Here is a 23,995-nt window from a genome sequence, read left to right on the forward strand (position 1 = left end):
AATTTTAAAAAATGACTATATAAAAGATATACATGATAAAACTGAAGTATTACAGAAAACAAAACCCGGATACATTACATAAACCAACACAAAAAATAGACATACCCGAGTTGTTCAAGGCCTCAACGCAAAAAGTGAAAAAAGTGACGTCACATACGGACACAAAAATTACGTCACATTTGAAATTCTAAAACAGCACACAAAAAATGACGTCACATTTGAATGACTAAAACTATTTCTCAAAAATAAGATAGAATTAAGATTGATTTAAGATTATATTTGAACAAAATACTGAGATTACATTTAATAACAATGTCCAGTTTATTTTGAATCTAATTGCAAACGTAAAACATCGTACAAATTACATTGAACAAAATCAAATCTAATAGATAAAGGCAGTGATTAATTTTCTTTACCATAACACATGAAAATAATAGAAAAGACGCCAAGACATTTGACAAAATCCGATGAGAATTCCAAATATAACATCAAAACTAAATACATGAATTAGGGAAGGAAAGTACCGTAACACGTCTTATAGTAATGCGAATTCACACTCAGCAAAACAGTCACAATCGGGAATAAGTCACGTTTGGTAATTAAAAGATTAGACGACGTAATGACAAACCATAATCTACTATGTGGTAAAAATGTCCTAAGCTAGTTTGATCAAAGACACATCGTATGGATCCACCAATTCGTGATGGTGTCCATAAAATTTACGGAGTTTCAATTTTAATCTGTCCTCCTCATAACTTTGTTGGAGCAGTTTCTGCGTAAGGAGCACACTCCTGTATGTGAAGTCCGTATAGTGTAAACAAGTACGAGAATAACGTATCAATTGTGATATGTAAACACCATACCATTGTAAGCCACCATATATCTGTGTAAAAAAAAAGATTATCTCCAGCTGTCCATGTGGCAATGAATGTATTGAATGAAATTTACATATTTGACATTTTAATTGGCGATTCACTTCATAGGAAAAGGTGAGAAAAGAAAACATGATTTATATTCCATGCTGGTGAACCAAAACGTATTAACATATGTATAAGTGATCGTACATTTTCAGATGTCGCTGACTGGTAGCGGGTGAATAAAAAGGGAATCTCGTCACACTTTCAACAGGATAGTATACAGCGAAATATTATTTGAATTGTTAAGCTTGAAAATGAAATAAATAAATTACATAATTTTTTTATGTGTACCGTATCGAAGACTGATGTTCTTCTGAAATACCATTTTTGAAGCATATAATAGACACCCTCCCCCATAATAGATACAATAAATTAACGTCCTACCATATTTGATTTTAAAAATCAATTTAAATCGCTATTTTCTATTTACTATGTTTTTTATTGTATTAATTGAGGGAGAAAAAAACAGTTTAAATAAATTTTTTACACTTTTTTGTTGGATTTGACCTTTTTTTCGTAATTGAAAGATGAACCAGAAATACAGCTTTGAATGAAGAAATTTAAAAAATAAAAATTGTATTTATGATTATATACTCTTTACATGTTAAAGCAGGTCTCACAATTGTCATAAATTTAACATGTTTAAGCAATGACAAAAACAACACTAGTAAATAATTTGTTATTATGAATATTTTAATTGCAGTCCTTCTCTCAAATCTATGCAATTATGGTAATAATCACTTTTTGTTAAAAATACTTCAATATATTGAATAAAATGTTTCAAAAGAACAATCAATTCTCGTATGCTTAAAAAAATACAGATTAAAGATCACTGTTTGTGGAGGTTTCATTTCCAGGGTATCACTAACCCAGTAGTCAGCACTTCAGTGTTGGCGTGTAAATCATTGATTTTACCATTTTCTGAAATTTCTGTTTATAAAATGGTGAATTACTTGAAATTAAGGGTATTTTGTACACTAAGCATCGATTGCACAAACCGTATTTAATTTTCATAATTTTTGTTTCAACTTCGTATATGATTCTGCCTTCAAACTGTGTTGATTCGAACGGCACTAATGAGTCTTATGAAAACAAAACGTCCGTGATCCTAACGAATGATAAGTCTTGTACAAGCCGCAGTGTTATATACAAACTGAAGATTAGATAATGTTATTTTTGTTTTAAAGATTCCTCGATTTCGCTCAAATTGTTTAACATATCGTTTGGAAATTTGGTCAAACTTTTACCAAATGCAGACCACTTTTTCATTCACTTAATTTTGTAAATCAAAAATTGAAAAATAATAGATTTATTGCATGATTCTGTCAGACGTAAGCGATACAATATTTGGATTTTGGGAAAGATATCAGATAAAGATCTCCAAGTTTCTTGCTTTTTTTTTTGGAAAACTTGAGAGAAAATGTAAAAAAGAAAAACGCCCCCTTTTATTATCATTTTAGCAACAAATATACATCGCCCAATCAATTTGACACAGGACGTTTTACTATCAGACAAATATAGATGTTTGATAAGGATTTAATCAATTACGTATGTATGTCATATTTTTATAAAGTAACAGGGAAACTCTTTCTATTTGGAAAACCAAATATGACCACGACTTTCATTTTCAGCTCATTACTACAAATTTAGCTATAGTACTTTAACGATATTTTCTTATTGTAAATTCAGTATTGTTCAGAAATGTTGCTTATGGTCAATTCAGTACTATTCGGTAGTTTTATAGACATACAGATAAAAAAAAACCTGCAAAACGTCCTTAACATAAACTTAACAGATTAAACCTGGCTTAATAAAAAGGTGTACAGCTGTTCACATCAAAATGACAGTTGCAGTTCATGATTGTTTAACTAGTGGTTTGAACGTAGGAATAGGTTAATTGCAAAACAGAACCGATAATTAATTATCAGTACTAGTGTTAGTAATTTAAAAAAAATAATGTACTAAAATATATCACTTCGAAACTACCTACAGACCTAAATTTGAGCGAATTTAAAAATGACAAACATTGCGTTTGCGTGAAGAAATTGTATTTCATTTGTGCAAAAAATCTGTTATTTACCTGAGTATTTAAAACAACTAAATTCATAACTTTACGGGTATATTTTTCCCAGGAGGGGGAGCTATCTCGTTATTTGTTGCCTTTAATTTATTAAAGATACCAAGCTTATAACTGAAAGTATCACAAACGACCATGGACATAAAACCGTGAAAGTGTAATATCTTTTTACCAATATCGACAATTGCTTAATTATGGATTTTGGCACTTGAAGTCATGCTGTTATTATAATGCTAGAAAGATATAAACCCCGTATACCACTTCTATTTTTTGAGAATGTGTATCATTGTAACACTAGTTTTAAGTGTTCATAAATGATTTTTGTTTTCAATGCACGTAACTCACACCCCAAACACAATGACATTCCCATAATAGGGGAGTATCAATCTGTGCTTAAGGGCATACGATACAGTTACAGGGGAGGTAATGGCATTGCTAACGTCAAATATTATTTTCCGACGTCAAACTGTGACATATCGGGAAAAGGTGCATTTTTCGACTGATTATTATATTTAAACGTGTTTAACTTGAAAACGAGTTCATGGACCCCTCTTTTTTAAGAATAGTTTTACCAATTTTCCTGAAAACGTAAATATTGCAATTTAAAAAAAAAGATAAATGTACAGGAAAAATTGACGTTTTTTTTCTACATTCATGAAAATTTGATAAATCTGAGTTATTTGTAAAAATAAGATGCATAAATTTATAGGCCATTTGTATGAAACAGAAGTTACAAATAATTTAGCAAAACACAGCTTGTTATCATCTTTTAAAACAAATAAAGTTATGTATTTCTGTCGAAGGAAAATACGTCTAAAAATCCTAATTTTGAGTAAATATCTAAAATTTCGACCTCATTTTACTCCAAAAGTAAAACATGAATGTATATTTTTTATTCCATATTTCATTAAATCAGGTAAAATAGTTATCAAAGGTACCAGGATTATAATTTAGTACGCCAGACGCGCGTTTCGTATACATAAGACTCATCAGTGACGCTCATATCAAAATATTTATAAAGCCAAACAAGTTAAAAGTTGAAGAGCATTGAGGATCCAAAATTCCAAAAAGTTATGCCAAATACGGCTAAGGGAAATTCATCAGAAGAGAAAATGCTGAAGACACCTGGAAACAGCACCAGATCATTATGTATTGCATCTAATAAAAAGAAACAAACTGAGATTTGGATAGTTCCACTTCAAGGTAAAAATATCTATCTCTTTTGAAATGAAATTTAAAAAAAATATTGTAGCACTGTAGTTAATTAATGAAGATACTATTACGTGTATTTCTGTATTGGCCTTGTTATTGGTCCTCGGTCAGCTGTATTGGCCTTCGGCTTCGCCTCAGACCAATACAGAAATACTCACGTAATAATATCATAATATTGAATCTATAGACGACTTTCCTTTATAATTATATCGTTAAGTCACAATATTGTAACCGACCATAAACTAAATGAAGATATGAATTAGCAATAGGTTATTAAATATGTCATATTCCTAAGAATATCATTGTTTACCTGGTTAGAAGTAGACTACGAAAATTAATATTTTCTCATTATATTTTTTATCACCAATCTAGTTGAAAATTTACAAGAAGAGAGCGATTCGTAATGTGTTTTTATGATCACCCAAAACAATGTCTGTCCTATAGACTGATGAAACCTTACTTAGTAAAACTTAATAAGTTGGTCTTATGTTTCCCAAGCACTCGCTTTAAATCAACTCAAATAAACATAATGCATGATAAGTTTAAGTAAGGCATATGACTTGTGATATTTTGGATTAGGTACGTTTCAATTGTTTTTCGTATATATTTTAATGTTAATTTGTAAAAATGCTGATTTTGTAAAATCTCTAAAACATTTAAGTGTTGTATAATAACTGGACGGAATAGATGATTAGAAAAATCCCTGACTTTGACCTGAGAGTTGATTTAGAAGTTTTTATTCCTTATGATTCACTACTTAGATTAAGAAGGTTTTATTCCTCATGATTCACTACTTAAATTTAGGATATCTTTTATAATAGAATCCGTTTATTTACATAATTCAATTCCAAGCTTTTGTTTCAAGATATCTTGACTACAAATTCACTGTTATATTTATAGGAAACAAATCTATTTTTTTAAAAGATAAAAAATATTTATAGGAAACAAATATATATTTTTTTTTTGTAAAGATAAAAAAAAATAGATTTTTCTTCGGAAACAATTACTTGTTTGGATATAAAAACTGTAAACAGTAATTAAAATATAGATATACTTTGTTAGAAAACGAGGCCCCGGTTTTAATTCTTGTTGTAGATGATTACTAAGAAGCTGCATATGATTAGTAGGCTCGTATTTTTTCTTTGTCATATCTTTTCAAGAACACAATCGGCAAATATTTGTAACTTCGCACGTACACTGTCATTATAACAAATCGTTAAGTATAAGTATCTTTGATGAGTTTACTTTCTATAGTATCGATGACATAAAGACGCACATACAAATATTCTTGTTCTGATATTTTAATCATTTCCGAAACTTTTGTCTTATCATAATGGTGAAAACCATTGTACTACAAGTCATCTATACTCTGACACTTATGATGTTGGTCAATTCTCTACATCACGAAGATTATTTCAATGTTATGCCAGGCCTACCCCCTGGAAATGAATATTTGATAGGCGTCGAATATACAAAGAGTAGTATACGTTGCGCCTCTTTGTGTGGAATAAGCTCTACCTGTGTAACGGCAGTTCTCAATACTACAACAATGATGTGTGGGTTGTATCGTCAATCTCAGCCTACTTCTGCAAACAGTACTTTATCTCAAGATGCAGTTCTGATTCTACAAAAAGGTAAATTTTGAACATGTACATCAACATTGATTCTCTCTGTAGAAGACCGATGTTTTAACTTCACATTGCAAAATATCAAAAAAAGGTTATTATAAAAAGCAATAGAAATACAATTATTAATTCCTATTTGTTATGTGATTTTGGAATTCTTCATTCACTATTTGTATGCATCATTTATGGGCATTATGTTTTCTGTTTTCCGTTCGTCCGTTCGTCCATTCGTTCGTTCGTCCATGCGTCCGATCGACTGTCATGCTTCATGTTAAAGTTTAAGGTTAAAGTTTTTGGTCGAGGTAGTTTTTGATGAAGTTGAAGTCTAATTAACTTGAAACTTATACACATGTTTCCTATGATATGTTTGTTTCTAATTTTAATACCAAATTAGAGAAACTCCTCCCACTTCCCCCATTTTCACGGTCAACTGAACATAGAAAATGATAGTGCGGATGGGGCATCCGTGTACTCGGGACACATTCTTGTAATTATATTTTTTTATAAATTGAAATAAAAATTTCAAATGAATATACTTAGGAGATTGGTCATTGATCGGGGATACATTGCCGAAATTTTTAGTTCAAATTTACTATAAAATGTTTGCGAATGAAACAACGGGTTTCTCCTTTGCATAATGTATTTCAAACAAAAACATACCACAAACGACAATTTCACATTTTGTGCCAAGAGCCAACCAATTATTTTACTCAAGTTTTAGGTGCACTGAATTGTTGTTTCTCGAAGTTTACAAGTAATCGACAGACCTGTGTATTTAAAACTGTCACAGGGTGTTAATGTTATATAAATAATAAACAATCCTATCAGGAGCAAAACATGTATTTTCATAAACATTGAATACTTAACTATAAAGTTATTCTATTAGTCTTTGATGAAAATATTAGCCTAGTAGGACGGTCTATCTAGCCACCTCTATTCGCGATGCAACGATGAACGTTCGGCAACAACTGTACGAGTCACGATGGTTATACTATTGTTGCCTTTATTTATACCTCGTGGCATAGAACAATTTAAACATGTATTATTAACCAACTAAATGCCTTATTACCAAAAGTGACTGTTTATTATTGCGAACCCTATGATAGTTTTCCATAGATTCACCTGCAAGTTACCTGTCGATTTAAACTTTTGTAAGTTCTATTGTCCCATCTTACAAATACAACAGGTATTGTTCTCTGTATAGTTTATTCACCAGGACCTTTAAATTTCTTCTAGGAGAAATATATCACTCATTGATTAATTTACCTGACCAAAAAATTATCTGTTTTTTTATTGAAATACTTCTATAAACTCACATAAACTGTATGCAATATTGTATTTATTCAATATATCATTAATATATTTTCAATCTGTTCAATATAAAATCTGATTTAATAATAAAAAGTTTATTTTAGACACATTTTTTAGTATTTTCCAATGAATTTGCATGTTTTTTTTTTTTTGTTAATTTATAGACTATGTTTATGAAGACTTTAATTTAAAAATAATAATATTCAAGTTTTTATTTATCAAACACACAAAAATATTTATTGAATATTTGATCAGAAATCAACTTTTAATTTTTAAATCATTATTAATATTGAACACATTAAAAACGAGTTTTTGGTATTGAATAAATACAACACCACATGCAGTTTTGTGAGTCCTTTCTTAGTATTGGTATAAGTAATTTTTCATCATTGACAGTTCAATATTTTGTTCAGGTAAATTAATCAATGAGTGATAGATTTCTCCTAGAAGAAATTTAAAGGTCCTGGTGAATAAACTATACAGAGAACAATACCTGTTGTATTTGTTCAATGGGACAATAGAACTGCCAAAAGTTTAAATCGACAGGTAACTTGCAGGTGAATCTATGGAAAACTATCATAGGATTCGCTATAAAAATTATATATTTTCTGTAATGGCCCTGTTTTTCTGTAATGGCCCTGTTTTTTTCTCTGTAATGGCCCTGTTTTTCTGTAATGGCCCTGTTTTTTCTGTAATTGCCCTGTTTTTCTGTAATGGCCCTGTACTAATGCCCAGTTTGTCTGTATTAAGCCCTGTTTGGGTTTTTGATAAAGTTAATAAAACTAAGTTGTAAAGAGTATAATACCTTTTTGTATTTTATTTAATTTAGTAACCAGCAACCAACATTAAAGAACCATATAAAGGGATCACTGTTCATCCTGTTTTTCAACACATATCTCTTTCAACTTAATATCTTGGATATTTGGTATATTTAAAGCTTTATAATGGTGAAGTACAAATTATTTTGTTCAAACTAAACTGTCATTAAAAGAGTAAGACAGTACATCAAGTTAGCAGCAACACATTACAGATTCCTCGACCATTTTTACAGACCTTGGACATATAACAGGGCCATTATAAAAACATCCATTCATTAATACCATAATAATAACTTGTATTTTATATGGTCTTGTTTTCTTATTATAACGTTTTTGTTTATTTGTAACATTTATTTGTTAGAAATTCAAACATAAATTAAGGTGACTCGATTTTTGTTGGAACTTTCTTTACTGTATAAAATGTATACAAAACGATATGTGAAATTTCAAATATCCAGTCATATGTAGGGCATTTATAAGTGCGAGATGAAAACGTTACCACTCACAATTGTGAAATGAAGATAGTACTTTGATAGCTCTTTGTTATCTGAGATAAATACATTACAGCTATTTCCTAATGCATTGTTTGTATAAGTGTTTGCTTAAACTGTATCAAAATATTTTAGCAAACATAAGTCAAAACAAAGCTAGCAAGCCAATACCTTTAAAGTACAATCATCAGAAATTTAGCGATAATGAATTTTTATTAGATGGCGGATTTAGACCGAAACCAAAAACTTTGATTTTTCGGTGACGAGGATTTGCCTTACTTTCTAAGGCATATGTATTCAATAATGGTGTGTCATATGATAGGATATATGTTATCCTACATATAGATCTGTGCAAATAAAAAAGAAAAAGAAAAAAAAAGAGAAAATAGAATTTACTGTATTAACAATAACTGCTATTTTTAAGGATATTTTTTCATATATTTCCTCAGACTTTCACTCAAAAAGTATGCATATGTTGTGTACAAGTTGTAATGTTGTACAAATTATAATTTGTACAGAATTTTTGTACAAGTTATCAGTGTTTTATGACCTGCTGAATAAAATTGGATGATGCAGGCATACAGTCTTTTGCTCCACATATTTCTGTCGATTTTTCACAACTTCATGATACAGTCTAATACTGAGCATTGATACAAAAACATTATAAGACCTCACACAGATTATGTATAGATATGAATATGGTATAAGGAAAAAAACAAAATTAGAATTTAAACCATTCAGGTATTCCCATTTCCAGTTTGATCGCAAGGAAAATAGCACTAAATGTTAGGTTGACGTATATTTTTTTGAATTTAAAACATAACACTGGTACATTTTTATAAGTTAAACTTGTATCACCTGTTGCAAGAAGGTAGGTGTAAAAAATCTTATAACTTGTACAAAAACCCTGTACAAATTATAATTTGTAAAAACTTAAATCTTGTAAACAACACATACATAATATGCCAATCTGATGTCATACATTTGTAAGAGATTCCGCTGATTTAATAACTAATTTCCTTCTGTGAAAATGCATCATCGCATATGCAATAGAAATGAATTGCCCTACACTGAAAATTCAACTCAAGTATTAGTATTCGACAGTAATCATGAATTGCAAAACGATAAAAGCATAGTGGAATTTAATTCAATATCAACAAGCTAAACGACAAAAACCCGTGTTAAGTTATAAAACATCAATAATTTGGTAAAGAGGTACATTGTTGTGCAAATGAAACTTAACTGATGCTTTTGAAACTGTTGTACGCTCTGTTCGTGGACTATTTTCAATATCTCAATATCGTTTCTACGCTGTTACATATGCAAGATATGCAGGTTACATGCACTACAGCTACTGCAATATAGTATGGACAAAATGCTCCACGACCACGGCCTCTACCTCCTGGTCCAAGGTCGTATTTCCGTTAGCAGATAGTATCTGCAGGGAACAGTCATACATCTTAACGAACAGATTCTGCGCTAACCGTCGATCTTCTTTCCAGGTTTCGAAAAACGACAGGTCGCTCAGGTCTGTGATAGGACGACGAATTTCTCCAACTCCCAAAAACTAATTATATCATATGATCTTATAAGTCATTGTAAATCATTTAAGACTGTGTGAACTTTCAGGCTGAAGCTATTCATATAATTCCTTTTAAAAGAACGGCATCCCTTCCGTACGATCAGCCGTAACTTGCAGTTGTTTACTCACGTTGTCAACAGACGACAACAGAACTGTTACCATGACCCAGATACATAAGCGATATATCCCAAGAATATAACAGGAAACCAGTTTTACATCAGTAAAACGTTGTTATTTCTCTTAGTATCGGGATCTACCTAAGGGCATACGATACAGTTACAGGGGAGGTTATGACGTTGCTAACGTAAATTGTTATTTTCGCGACGTCAAACTATAACTTATCGGGAAAAGATTCAGTTTTCGAGTGAATTTTATCATTCAAACTTATTTAACTTGAAAACGAGTTTATGGACCCCTCTAATTTAAAATGCCATTTGGTTTGATTACGCGAGAAGATTATGTGTGCCAATTTTCATGAAAACGTAAATATATAGTGCAATTTTTTTTAATTTGAAAAATATACAGCAAAAAATTATGTTTTTTCTACATTCATGAACATTTGATAAATATGAGTTTTATCCGATTAAAAATTTATGAACTTTTAGAATACTTATAAAATACAGAAATTACAAATTATTTAACCAAATACAATTTGTGTTTATCTTTTTAAACAAAAAAGTTATGTCTTTCTTTCGGCCACAAATCCGAATTTTGAGCAAATATATAAAATTTCGACCTCATTTTACTCAAAAAGTAGCACATGAAGGTATATTTGTTATTAAATATTTGATTTAATCAGGTAAAAAATAGTCCATACGGATATTTTTATCAACATGTAGATACGTAAGGGTTTATACGATTCAAGCGGTTTCTTGTTTATTTTTTATTTTTTGTCGTATTTATTGATTTGTTTGATTTTAAACTCGGTGAACCACTGTTATTGTTATATTTTTTCACTGCACAGGATTATAATTAGGTACATAAAACCTGCATGTTGTCTACATAAGACTCGAATCAAAATGGTCGAAAAGCCAAAACAAAAGCGAAGTTGAAAAGCATTAAAACATAAAATTCCTTATATTTCTGCCAAATAATTCTAAAACAAACTTTGCCCAGTGGTTTGGAATTTTGGGTCCTCAATACTCTTAAACTTTGTACTTGTTTGGCTTTATAACTATTTGATCTACCGCCACTGATGAGTCTTATGTAGACGAAACGCGCGTCTGGCGTATTCAACTATAATCCTGGTACCTTTGGTAACTTTTTACACCACTGGGTCGATGCCACTGCTGGTGGACGTTTCGTCCACGATGGTATCACCAGCCCAGTAGTCAGCACTTCGGTGTTGACATGAATATCAATTATATGGTCATTTTTATAAATTTCCTGTTTACAAAACAGCGCAGAACATATCAATAACGGTTTGTAAAAAGCAAAATCGAGAATTAACATTGTATAGAGTTTTAATTATTTTTTTGACAATGACGGTGTGTTTAACATTGAAATGGTTACTTATGCTTCTAGTGCTCCTATCGGCATTTGACATGTCAATTACTTGTCAACGTTCAGTCACAGATAACTAACGCCTTGCCATATTTCACAATGACTTGATGGAGATGAAATTTTACCTGTACGCGAGACAGGAGGAAGATTATTTAAAGGCATCGAAACAGTGTATTTGAAAAAGTGCAAATGACCTTTATTAAAACGTTGCTTCGCGTGTTTATCAGAATTAAAATATGTTATGGTTATGAATTTTCTTAGTGTATGTTATAGGCAATTCATAACACCAAACATAAATATATTAAGGTGGTGCTTCGCTTTTGGCGGACTGTATATTATTTTATTCACATACGTGACCATTTCAATTTGACATATGCATTATTTGCAGTCTGTTATCGGTATATATAATCCTTTGTAAAAACTTCTATAGACATTCTTTACCTTTTCTATTAATATTCATTTTACTGAGATTTAGCCAAACGTTTTCCCAATTTATATACTCGCTATATAAAAAAAATCCATTTTTTAATGCACTAATTAGGGGTCTCAGTTATGTTTATGTTTTATTAAAGATATTTTGATGTCAAATCTTTAATTTTAAGGCTTTTATATCGGTATACATATTGATTTTGTTATTAATACTGTTATGCACATTTGCGGTCCGACAATCTGTCGATACCTATATTTTGGCATTGAACAATATGACGTTTTTGGTAAATGTAAATGAGTCCAATTAATTTTTATACACTTTGAACTAGCTTTCATTAGCTGCAAGTACTCTCAGATATGTACCTTTTTTCTTTTGTGTTATTGTTTGTTGTTAGAATTTGCTAATCTTTCGTTCGCATTTTAACGGACGCCTCTACGAATTGGTTGACCGTTATTGTTTAACTGTTTCACAGATGACAATGAATATGATTCCGTCTTGTTTTTCCTTGAATGTGACCTATCTAGTTTTGCGTATCACCGGGTTAGGGATACACATAAGCAACACAACGTGTTTAACCTCCTTTCGTTTTTGTTTTTATATTGCAGTGGCATTGTCAGTTTTTTTGTTTTTTTTTCGTCTTTATAGTTTGAATATTCCTCTAATATCTTTCGACTCCCTTTTATATCTTGTTATGCGGTATTGGTTTTTCTCATTGTTTAAGGTCGTGCAGTAACCATTTGTTGTAAACCTTCATCCCTATGTTGTCTTTAGAGTAGTTTTCTTGTCAATGCCAATAACCTAGTAAACTTTTTTTTCGATCTGAAACGGTCTTTTTAAAACTTATTCAACGTGGTTTATTCAGTACAGTACAATCGCCTGCAGTCAATCAAGATCAATGTTCAGAATTATAATTTGCTTGCACACATCAACATACTTAATTTTTAACAGGTGCTGCACAGTACTGAATTGACTGCACGCGAATTGTCAGAACAGTTCTCAGATTCTCGCAATAGATAATTATAGATAGATTGACAAAAATACTGAACATCATTTTGCTTTCATTTTTTTCAGAATTTTCAGATGATGTTTAGATCAAAATAAGCATTTCAGATCAAAATTGGTTTGCTAGTGAATAAAACCATTTTTTTTTTAAATAAAAGTGCATGGCTCTGAAAATGTTATATTGTTACGTATAAAGTAAACTTTAAAGTTCTAAACTTATTAACAAATGTTCATATAAATATTGCTTGTTTACTATTTTGAGTTGAGCGTCACTGATCAGTCTTATGTAGACGAAACGTGCGTCTGGCGTATAAAATTATAATCCTGGTACTTTTGATAACTATTTACACCACTGGGTCGATGTCACTGCTGGTGGACGTTTCGTCCCCGAGGGTATCACTAGCCCAGTAGTCAGCACTTCGGTATTGACATGAATATCAATTATATGGTCATTTGTATAAATTTTTTGTTTACAAAACCTTGAATTTTTCGAAAAACTAAGGATTTTCTTACCCCAGGAATAGATTACCTTAGCCGTATTTGGCACAACTTTTTGGAATTTTGGATCCTCAATGCTCTTCAACTTTGTATTGATTTGGCTTTTTAACTATTTTGAGTTGAGCGTCACTTATGAGTCTTATGTAGACGAAACGTGCGTCTGGCGTATAAAATTATAATCCTGGTACTTTTGATAACTATTTACACAACTTCGCAAAATATGCTAATTTTTAACCATTTATTCAATTATGCTTCCTTAAAAATATCAGTCAATTTAAACGCATTTACATGAAGTCAGCTCAAAATTTCGAAACGATATCGACATTACAAGCAATCACAAATGTCGTTTTATTTTATGAAAAAAAAGAAAAAAATCGAGGTATATGAACTTATGAAAAACTTTTTTTTACTTTTTCTTTAATAGTCGTTTTTAAATTTCTATTCAAAACGGTCTGAAATACTTCTAACAAATGCATGTAATACAAAACAGATATGATATACATTAATGTGGTAAAGTGTATTATATTTTTATGTATCTGAGATCACTAGTACCGTTGTAAAATTATCGAGATATAACATTGCTTTATGAAAGAAATTTCAATGTATGTTTTTACCTCTGACTTCCGTAATCATCATAGGTAAATATCACTAAAAGTGCATATGTATTGTCTATTAATAAAGAAAAAAGATAAAAGCATATATGAATACATTACATAATAATATTTTACTTATTTGCTTTGATTTTAAAACGTTGGAGTAACGATTGTGGATGTTTAACCTTACATTTATAAGTCAATAAACTATAATTGCAGTAAGTGATGGGTTAATATATACAAAAAATAGTTAAGTTCTTTAAAATCTTTGATATTGCTGGTAACTTTTAAATGAATAAAGTGCTATTTGTTCATGTTTCCATAAAGCTTTTGAAGTAATATATCACAAAAGATGGTGTTTAATGTTATATTTTCGTATGTTGAAGCTTATGGTTATACGACAATGCTGAAACAGAAACCAGGAAAAGGAAGTGTTATTTGTTCATGTTTCCATAAAGCTTTCAAAGTAATTTCTTACAAAGAATGGTTTTAAATGTTTTCCTTTTGTATGTTAAAGCATGTGCAATTGACGACAATGCTGAAACAGAAACCCGGAAAAGGAAGTGTTTGTATACATCTTCAAACGAAATATACATGGACAAATAGTTACTTAATTAGTAGCCATTGTATATCTTATATATATGTAGGACTCTAAAATGCGATGGTACTCTAAAGTGCGATGGTCACGCTAAAGTGCGATGGTCTACGCTAAAGTACGATGGTGTCTCACGCTAAAGTACAATGGTTGTTTGTTTGCTAAAGTGCAATGGTATAGCACACTTAAGTGCGATGGAACAAAAGAGAAAGGTTCAAGGGCACTAATTAAAAAAAAATCTTTTTTGCAAAATCTAGTTTGCTAGGATATAACATATAATGCGATAGGCTTTTACTTTACCGGTAGTTCATGTGACTGTTTCTAAATATAGAAGATGACCTAGCAATTATTGCTTAAAAGGTAATTTAGGTGTCACAAAATACTATATTTCCTTTAAATGAATCTTAAACAATTCGATCGTACTGGATTTATTGTTGGTTGATAAACGTCCAGTTACAAATAGTTCATGTATGTTCAGGACGAGGGGCGTATTGGAAAATTGATGTAGCTTGCCGTTTACACCGCCGATTAATGTAAACACATCCCCTTGTCAGTTTCAAATACAAAATTTGGTAATTGTTAGAAAAGATAAAATTTATTTGTACATGCTTCAGTTCAAATGCGAGAGAAAGGGGTTGCTGTTCGAGCTTTCCCCTTTTTCGTAGCGAGTATTAAAACATGTATTTTACTATAATGTACACACTGATATTTTAATGGGCAATTTATGATTTACGCTAGAAAACGTGTACCTTAATTTTACCGACGTTTATACTTTTCAATAAAATCAACAATATTTTAACGTTTTAACATTAATATGCATCTTTTCGCTTCCATTTTTTATTTCATCTTCCAGCATGTTTCATTCTTTGTTTATATAAAGGACTGTTAACGTCATAACCCAACTACGTTTAGTACGTCATTACTTTGGCGGCCCATCTCACTTTAGCGTATGGAAGCATCGCACTTTAGCGTAGACCATCGCACTTTAGCGTGACCATCGTACTTTAGCGACCCCAATGCACTTAAGAGTCCTACATATATACATTAAATTAAATGAGTATAAGTAATCGATGAAAATTTTATCTTCTATTTTGGTCTCAGATTCGCCAGCTATAGAAAATATTGACGTCTCGACTAACGAATAGAACCCATATTAAATTAGCGACAGCAAGAGGGATATCAATGTATTTATGTATGTTGAAAAACCATGGGTAAATACTAAAAACTATGGCCAACATATATACTACCAATAGTCCTGAAAGCAAAACACAGACCACAAAACATTGAACTCTACAGAATGACAGGGAATGACTGCAGTCTTTGGTTCTTTAGTAATAACCGTCATGACCAATTCTAAACAAGAACCTCAATCCACAAATTGAATATTACTTTTTTCTTTAGTTAGAAAGGTAATTTGGCTGCATTTATTGTAACTAACGAAGTAATCGTGAAAATAAGAATACCATATTCATTCTCAAAAAGGAATTGGAAGTGATACCAGGTTGTACTTTTAAAAATAGATCATATACATTGGCTAGAGATATAGGGGAGGGGTAAGATCTAAAACAACCTGTTTAACACCGTCACTCTTTTAGCGCATGTCCAAATTCAGGAGCTTTCTTGTCATTGCCAATATCATAGTGAACTTTTTGCTATCTGAAACGGTCTTTTTGGCAAACCTTTTAGGAATTTTGGTCCTCAATGCTCTTCAACTTCATACTTTATTTGGCATTTTTAACTTTTTTAGATTCGAGCGTCACTGATGAGTCTTTTGTAGACGAAATGCGCGTCCTGGCGTTTATACAAAATTTAGTCCTGGTATCTATGATGAGTTTATTTACAACCACTGGGTCGATGCCACTGCTGGTGAAGATTTATTTCCCCGAGGGTATCACCAGCCCAGGAGTCAGCACTTTTTGTGCTGACATGAATTATCATTGATATGGTTACGTTTATAAATTAACTGTTTACAAAATATTGAATTTTGAAATACTAAGGCTTTTCTACCTTAGGCATAGATTATCTTAGCTGAATTTGGCAAAACTTTTAGGAATTTTGGTCCTCAATGCTCTTCAACTTCATACTTTATTTAGCCTTTTTAACTTTTTTGGATTCGAGCGTCACTGATGATTCTTTTGTAGACGAAACGCGCGTCCTGGCGTATATACAAAATTTAGTCCTGGTATCTATGATGAGTTTATTTTCAAACTAATTCACCGCGGTTTATTCAGTACAGTTCAGTCAGTTTTTTCGGTAGATATTTCTGAAAATTAACAACAACAAAAATGAACATGACTTTGATTACATTTTTTTAGAATTTTCAGATGATGTTTACATCAAAATAAGCATTTCATGTCAAAATTGGTTTACTAAGGAATGAAACCATCTTTTAAAAAAAAATAAAAGTGTATGGCTACGAAAATGTTTTATTGTTACGTATAAAGTAAATTTTAATGTTTCTAAACTTATTAGAAAATGTTCATATAAATACTGCTTGTTTTACACAACTACGCAAAATATGCCAATTTTAATTATTTATTCATTTATGCTTCCTTAATAATATCAAAGTCAATTTAAACGCATTTACATGAAGTCAACTCAAAATCTCGAACAGATATCGACATTACAAGCAATCGCAAATGCATGGCCGACACACGGCTAACCGAGAGATTGGTCTGTTAATCTATATTGAGTATGCGGCTATATGGGCGATTGGTCTGTTAATCGGGTTGGTTATACGTCTGTTAAGAGTAAAACGCTTAAATTAATGTTAAACTGTATTAAATATACAGATTTTTGGCATGTTATAAGAACCAAATCAAAAAAAGAAAAGTGTCTGACAAAATGAAATCTATCATAGAACATTTTGCACTTGTAAAAACATTTCATAGTCTCGGCAGTTTTCAGTAAAACTAAAATGCGTCGCGCAAGCATGTAGTATTAATGCTTATACGCATAGCAATTTTTTTAATAAAAGGCGAAACAAACAAATTTAGATATCATTTAAAGGACAAAAAATAGTACTGTGGTTCTAAAAAAAAAATTAACATTAATAAATATTTTATAATTGTAAAATAACGTGAATAATACCATGTTTTAGTGAAAATTATTGGAATAAAGTCTGTTAATGGGTTGGACAATTGAAATTGTGTCAGTTAAGGGGGTTCGCGGGTCTAAATCAATTATATAGGATTTCTCTATATTTTTCTATAAATGAACTTTATCTTATAGTTAATAGAAAAATAAAATAGAAAAGTGGGGTCACCGTTCATTTGCGCTCACAATCTGCCTTCGAAAGTATCATACATTTTTGTAAAGGTGTTTTTTTTTCTGTTGAAGTAATAGGAGAAATAAAGGTAATATCGAAATAAAAAAAATTATTACAGAAATCGCTAAAATTTTACAACAAATGTGAAGTTGTACAAAAATGTGATATAAGTATTAACAAAATTGTGAAAATGGCAAATATTTACATGGGTTTCATATGTGAAATTGTACTAAAAGGTTATATTTGGAAAGAAATTGTGAAATTAACATATGTTTACATATCAATCTTTATAATGTATATAGCTGTAATTCATGTTCATATACTCTTTAATATTGATCAAATGGTGTGTATATGTTTTATACCTATGATACATGTCGTAATACATCAGCTGTTCATTGTTTATATTATAAACATAGTAACTCGGTTTTTACCGGAGCTATATTTAGTAACACGAACTCCACTATCAATTAACGATAAACAGAACAAGACAATTTTCTGTCTAAACATTACATCACTGATGAGATACCTGAAAATCAATAAACAATATAATACGATAAAACAAAATAATTACTTACCTGAAGAGTACGTATATTGCCCGGCAGTCTGTATTTTGCCGCAACAGCGTACTTTTATATCAGAAAAACAATGGGCTAAGTCTAATCCACCTATAGATAGATACTGTATAGCACACGCCTTTTTGCATTGTATTGAATTGAACGAACCATTTACATTAAGTCGTAAGACTAGTAACACTATAAATGGAATTAAATTTTCCACCTTTAAATCGAATCGAGTACACCTTGTCGATAAAGCATATACTTGCGAATTTTTTTCCATTCAAACACATATATTCAATTCGGAATTATTAAACTATCATGCATTAATTCCTACACTAGCAAATTATCCAAACAGAATTACACCGTGTTTTAAAAAACACATAACATACACGAGGTTCAATACCGGAACAATTGGTTTAAGGTCACACCAGCTGAAAGGTACCTGTTATTATTATTTAGGTTGTAAAAATATGTGTAACAACTATATATTATCTAAAATAATCAATATGTATTTCAAATGTGTAGCAATTAAGTGTTATAAAATAGTTATTTCATGTAGTACGTTTAAATCAAAGAATATTTATAATGTATTTACTATTATAAACTATGACATTTACAAATACAATTAATCTATGTAGTCTGAATGTTAACGGAATTAATTCACGGGAAAAAAGAAATAGGGTTATAGAATGGGTTACGGCTCAAAAAAGCGTTATAACTTTTTTACAAGAAACTCATTTTGATGAAATTATTGAAAGAGAAATAAATAGTAAAACGGAATATGATACTTTTTGTAGTCATGGTACTTCGGCTAGTAGGGGTGTAGCTATTTTAATTAAGAAATCACTGAGCTACGAACTAATTAATAAATTCATTGATAGCGATGGAAGATTTGTACTTATCAATGTGCAAATAAATAATTCAATTTTTACATTTATTAGTATATATGCACCTAACTGTAAAACATCTAGAAATTCTTTTTTCAAAAGAGTCAGTGATAATTTGAAAGAACAGGGTCTAGGTATACCAATACTTGGAGGCGATTTTAATGAGACACTTAACCCAATTGATAGAAAATCTAAACGTCCATGTAAATTTACGCAACCCGTACACGGTTTAAAAAAATTGATAAAAACTAACAAACTGTCAGATGTTTGGAGAAACTTAAATAAATGTAAACAGCAATTCACATGGAGAAGAAGAGACCAATCACAAGCTAGTAGGATTGACATGATCTTCATGGGGTCAGATTTTTTACCACTTGTAGAATTTTGTAAAATTAAACCGGCTGTTATTCGGTCCACTGATCATCAAAGTGAATTTTTAAATTTAAACCAGGGGTATCAGAAAGGGGCAATGGGTATTGGAAAATTAATAATTCAGTTTTGCAAGATAAAGATTACCACGAACTGATTAATAATTTGATAGATACATATGTTTTCGAAAAAGAAACCCTAGATTGTAGATTATTATGGGATGGTTTTAAAATCGCGGTAAGGGAAGTAACAACAAATTATTGTAAAAATAAAGCAAAGTTAAACAAGGGGTGAAGACTTACTTTGGAAAAAGACCTGGAAGAAAAAATTAAAATAAGAGACGAGACGCACATAGATGATAATGAAATAGAAAAAGAAATAAATGATATTGAAGAAGAGCTAGGTAAAATATACGAAGAAAAGGCGAAAGGAGCTCAAGTGAGATCTAGAGAAAAATGGGTAGAGTTTGGGGAAAAAAATAATTCTTATTTTCTTGGGTTAGAAAAAAGAAGACAAGTAACAAAATCTATAAGTAAGTTAAAGGGAGATAATGGGGAAATAATTTCGGATCAAGAGAAGCTCCTTAATAAAATAAAAGATTATTATAAAAATTTGTATAATCAAAATAGTTTAAACAAAGATTTAACTGAAACATATATCAGTGAAACAAAATTAGAAAACAAAGTTAATGAAAATGATAAACTTTTATGTGATGGAAAAGTTACACTGGAGGAATGCACACATGGTATATATAAAATGAAATTAAATAAATCTCCAGGTCTTGATGGACTTACGGTAGAATTTTATAGAATGTTTTGGAATAAACTTAAATCATTACTTGTAAATGTCTTAAATACAGGATACGATAGAAACAGTCTTTCATATTCACAACGTACTAGTATATTAACTTTGATATTCAAAAAGGGGGACCCTTTACTTTTGGAAAACTATCGTCCAATATCTCTTTTAAATATAGATTTTAAAATTTTGTCATATGTTCTTGCTCAACGTTTAAAAAAAGTACTTCCAAAAATAATAAATGAGGATCAAACTGGTTATGTTAAAAATAGATTTATTGGGTTTAATCTAAGACAAATCCAAGATGTTATAGACTATGCAGAAACATACAAAATTGAGGGGGCAATTGTTTTTATAGATTTCACGAAAGCCTTTGGTTCGTTAGAATGGGACTTTATGCTTGGAACTTTGAAACATTTTGGTTTTAATGAATCATTTATTAAGTGGGCTAAAACTATGTATACAGACGTTCAAACATGTGTCATGAATAATGGGTGGGTATCAGAAAATTTCAAAAATTCACGGGGAATTCGACAATGCTGTCCTTTATCAGCTTTATTGTTTGTTTTGGCGGTTGAAATTATGGCTCTAAAATTAAGAAATAGCAAAGAGGTAAAAGGAATCACTGTTAAATTAGATGAAAGAAGTCATAGTATAAAGATCTCGCAATTAGCAGATGACACAACCTTATTTTGTAAAGATAGACACGATGTAGTATCTGCAATGAATGTAATAGAAATTTTTGGCTCGTTTTCAGGTTTATTGATAAATAGAAATAAAACAGAAGGATTATGGATTGGGAAGTTGAAATCATGTAAAGATAAAATAGCCGGCATTAATTGGGGAGATAAACCAATCAAAGCTTTAGGGGTGTTTTTTGGCCATGATAAAGAGGAATGCAAAAAATTAAATTGGGATTGCAAAATAGAAAAAAATGATTAAAATGTTCAAGACGTGGGAAAAAAGAAATCTTTCAATTTTAGGGAAAATACTTATTATAAAAACACTTATCTTGCCTTTATTTACATTCTTGGGAAGCGTTTGCATAATTCCCGAAAATTATATTAAAGAACTAGAAACACGAAGCTTTAAATATATTTGGGATGGGAAGCCTGACAAAGTAAAAAGAAATCTGATAATACGTCCATATGAAAAAGGGGGCTTACAAATGGTTGATTTTAAAAGTTATTTTTTGTCGCTAAAGGCATCATGGGTATATAGACTTGTTAATGGTAAAATTGCCAATTGGAAGCTTATACCTTTTAAATATCTAAAAGTGTCAAATAATATTTTGTTTATATTCAACATGAATTTAAATGATATAAAACATATAGAATACTTCAAATATGTTCCCGAATTTTATAGGGAAGTAATAAAGGCTTGGATTTTGACTGGGGGTGGGCAAACAAAACAACCAGCCACATATTTTGATATAAGAAAGCAAATAATATGGGGAAATAAATTCATTACATTTCATAATGAACCAATCATCTTTGAAAACTGGATAAAGAGTGATATAATATACTTAAATGACATTCCTGACGAAACTATGTTAATATCAGAAAATAATATTTTAAAAGAATTAAAGAGTAAGGTAAACTGGATTGCTGAATTTCATAAATTGAAACAATCTATTCCACATAATTGGATTCATATTGTTAAAAAAGAAAATTCTGTTAAAAGTACAGTAAATGTCCAGAGAAATAAGATCACATGGAAAAATCGTTATTTTGAGACTACATGTTTTTCAAATAAAATGTTATATGATTCACTAGTGAGCAATATAAACGAACCATCAATAGGGATAAACAAGTGGCTTAAAGTTTTATCAATGAAAGAAGCTCCAAATATGAGGTCATTGTATAATTTTATTTTTAAACTTTTAACTGAAAATAAATTAAAAATTTTCAGATGGAAATTGCTACAATTTATTGTACCAACAAAAAAGCTTCTATCACAATGGAAAATAACTAACAATAATATGTGTAATTTTTGTAACCTAGAAGAAGACTATAATCATTATTTTTTTAAGTGTTCTTATTTGACAAGATTTTGGCAACAAATAGATGACCTCCTTATAAGATGTAATATAGATTTTGTGATAAAACTACAACACCTAATATTTGGGTACAAAATCACAGACAACAAGTATTTCTCCATCAATTTTTTAATTACAATACTTAGTTTTTCTATATATAAGACATACTATGTATCTGAACAGAAAACAAAAAATATAGATGTCTACAGAATTTTTGTGAATGAATTTAATAAGAGAGTAGACACAAATAGAGATAAGATAATAAGTCCAATGTTATTAAAAATTAAAAATAACATAACATATGAATAATTTTATAGTAATGTTATTTTACAGTAATTGTATCTATATAGCTAATAAAATGTATAAATGTATATCTAATCAGCTGATTATTCCCTGGGTAGTCAGTGGAGTGTAACAGGGTACATCAAGAGAAGCTTGGAATCTTGATAGTTTTTGTAACAAGCAATTTTTGATGAATAAAATTATTATGTTGTTAAAAAAAAATTTTTACAATAATTTAGTTTAAGTACAGCTTATATGGAAATTATATTAAAAAAGATAGGTCACCGATGAGTTGAAAAAGATATTTCAATTTTAGAGCCAAAAAATGGCATTTTTCAATCAAAGGGAGATAATTTGGAACTTTTTCAATGATGTATACATTTAGAAAGTCATCTTGAGCCAACACGAATTGATTGTTTTGAATGATTTTTGTACCATATGATAAAGTAACAACTGCAAAAGGAAATAAATAAAATTTGTAATGAAAAACAAATGTTTGATTTTTTTCTGAAATTTTTATACCCTCGAGCCTCCTTAAGAGTTATTTAGCCACGACAATAATTTTGCTACCTTTATATTTTCCCCTTGAAAAATTTAAGAATGAGATGTTACTGAGTAAACAAAAATGACAATACGGTGCCACAGTATCCTAGAAAGAACATTTTTATTTTGACTTTCTTTGCATTTTATTGAAGGGTGTGTCACTTCAATATAGCGTGATATGGATTGGCCTCTAGAATATGCATGAATTTTTTATTGACGTTTTCAATCAGCCTTAATTTTTGTGTCTGTTCGAAGTAGCACGTTCTCAATTCCGACTGAAAGTGTCTTTCTAATACAACACAGGGTACATATAACGTGTTCTCGTTCATATATGAACATGGTATTTGTCACTGGACGTTAAACCCTGATTCGTCAGCATCATCCAATTTGTTCTTTTCTTCTATTACTTAATCATATGTTGTTTACAAATCACTCTTAAGGAGTAAACGGAAAGGAGCGAATGCAGCTACATTTGGTTATTTTAAGTTTCAATTTATTTTATTCCGTTTTGTTCCTTTCTACATAAGTGCAGAGGAGAACTACAGTTGTCTATGGTAGCCGGTGAAGTCCATTTCGCCTTTTCGCGATTTCGGCTTTCA

General features: G+C 30.5%; 1 protein-coding gene across 2 annotated transcripts in view; it reads left to right on the plus strand.

Annotated features, from left to right (window-relative positions):
* LOC139517357 (plasminogen-like) overlaps positions 1-23,995 on the plus strand; it is a 193,024-nt gene that overhangs the window by 155,797 nt on the left and 13,232 nt on the right. Inside the window, exon 1 of one of the 2 annotated variants that reach the window (XM_071308331.1) lies at positions 5,590-5,840. The exons of the other annotated variant lie outside the window; for it this stretch is intronic. Within the exon in view, the coding sequence (XP_071164432.1) occupies positions 5,630-5,840 (211 nt within the window). The 5' untranslated portion in view covers positions 5,590-5,629. Of the gene's footprint in view, positions 1-5,589; positions 5,841-23,995 lie in introns of those variants that run through there. 2 annotated transcript variants of the gene reach the window in all.

The sequence above is a fragment of the Mytilus edulis genome, chromosome 1 (genome assembly GCF_963676685.1).
Source record: "Mytilus edulis chromosome 1, xbMytEdul2.2, whole genome shotgun sequence".
Classification (NCBI taxonomy): Eukaryota; Metazoa; Mollusca; class Bivalvia; order Mytilida; family Mytilidae; genus Mytilus; species Mytilus edulis.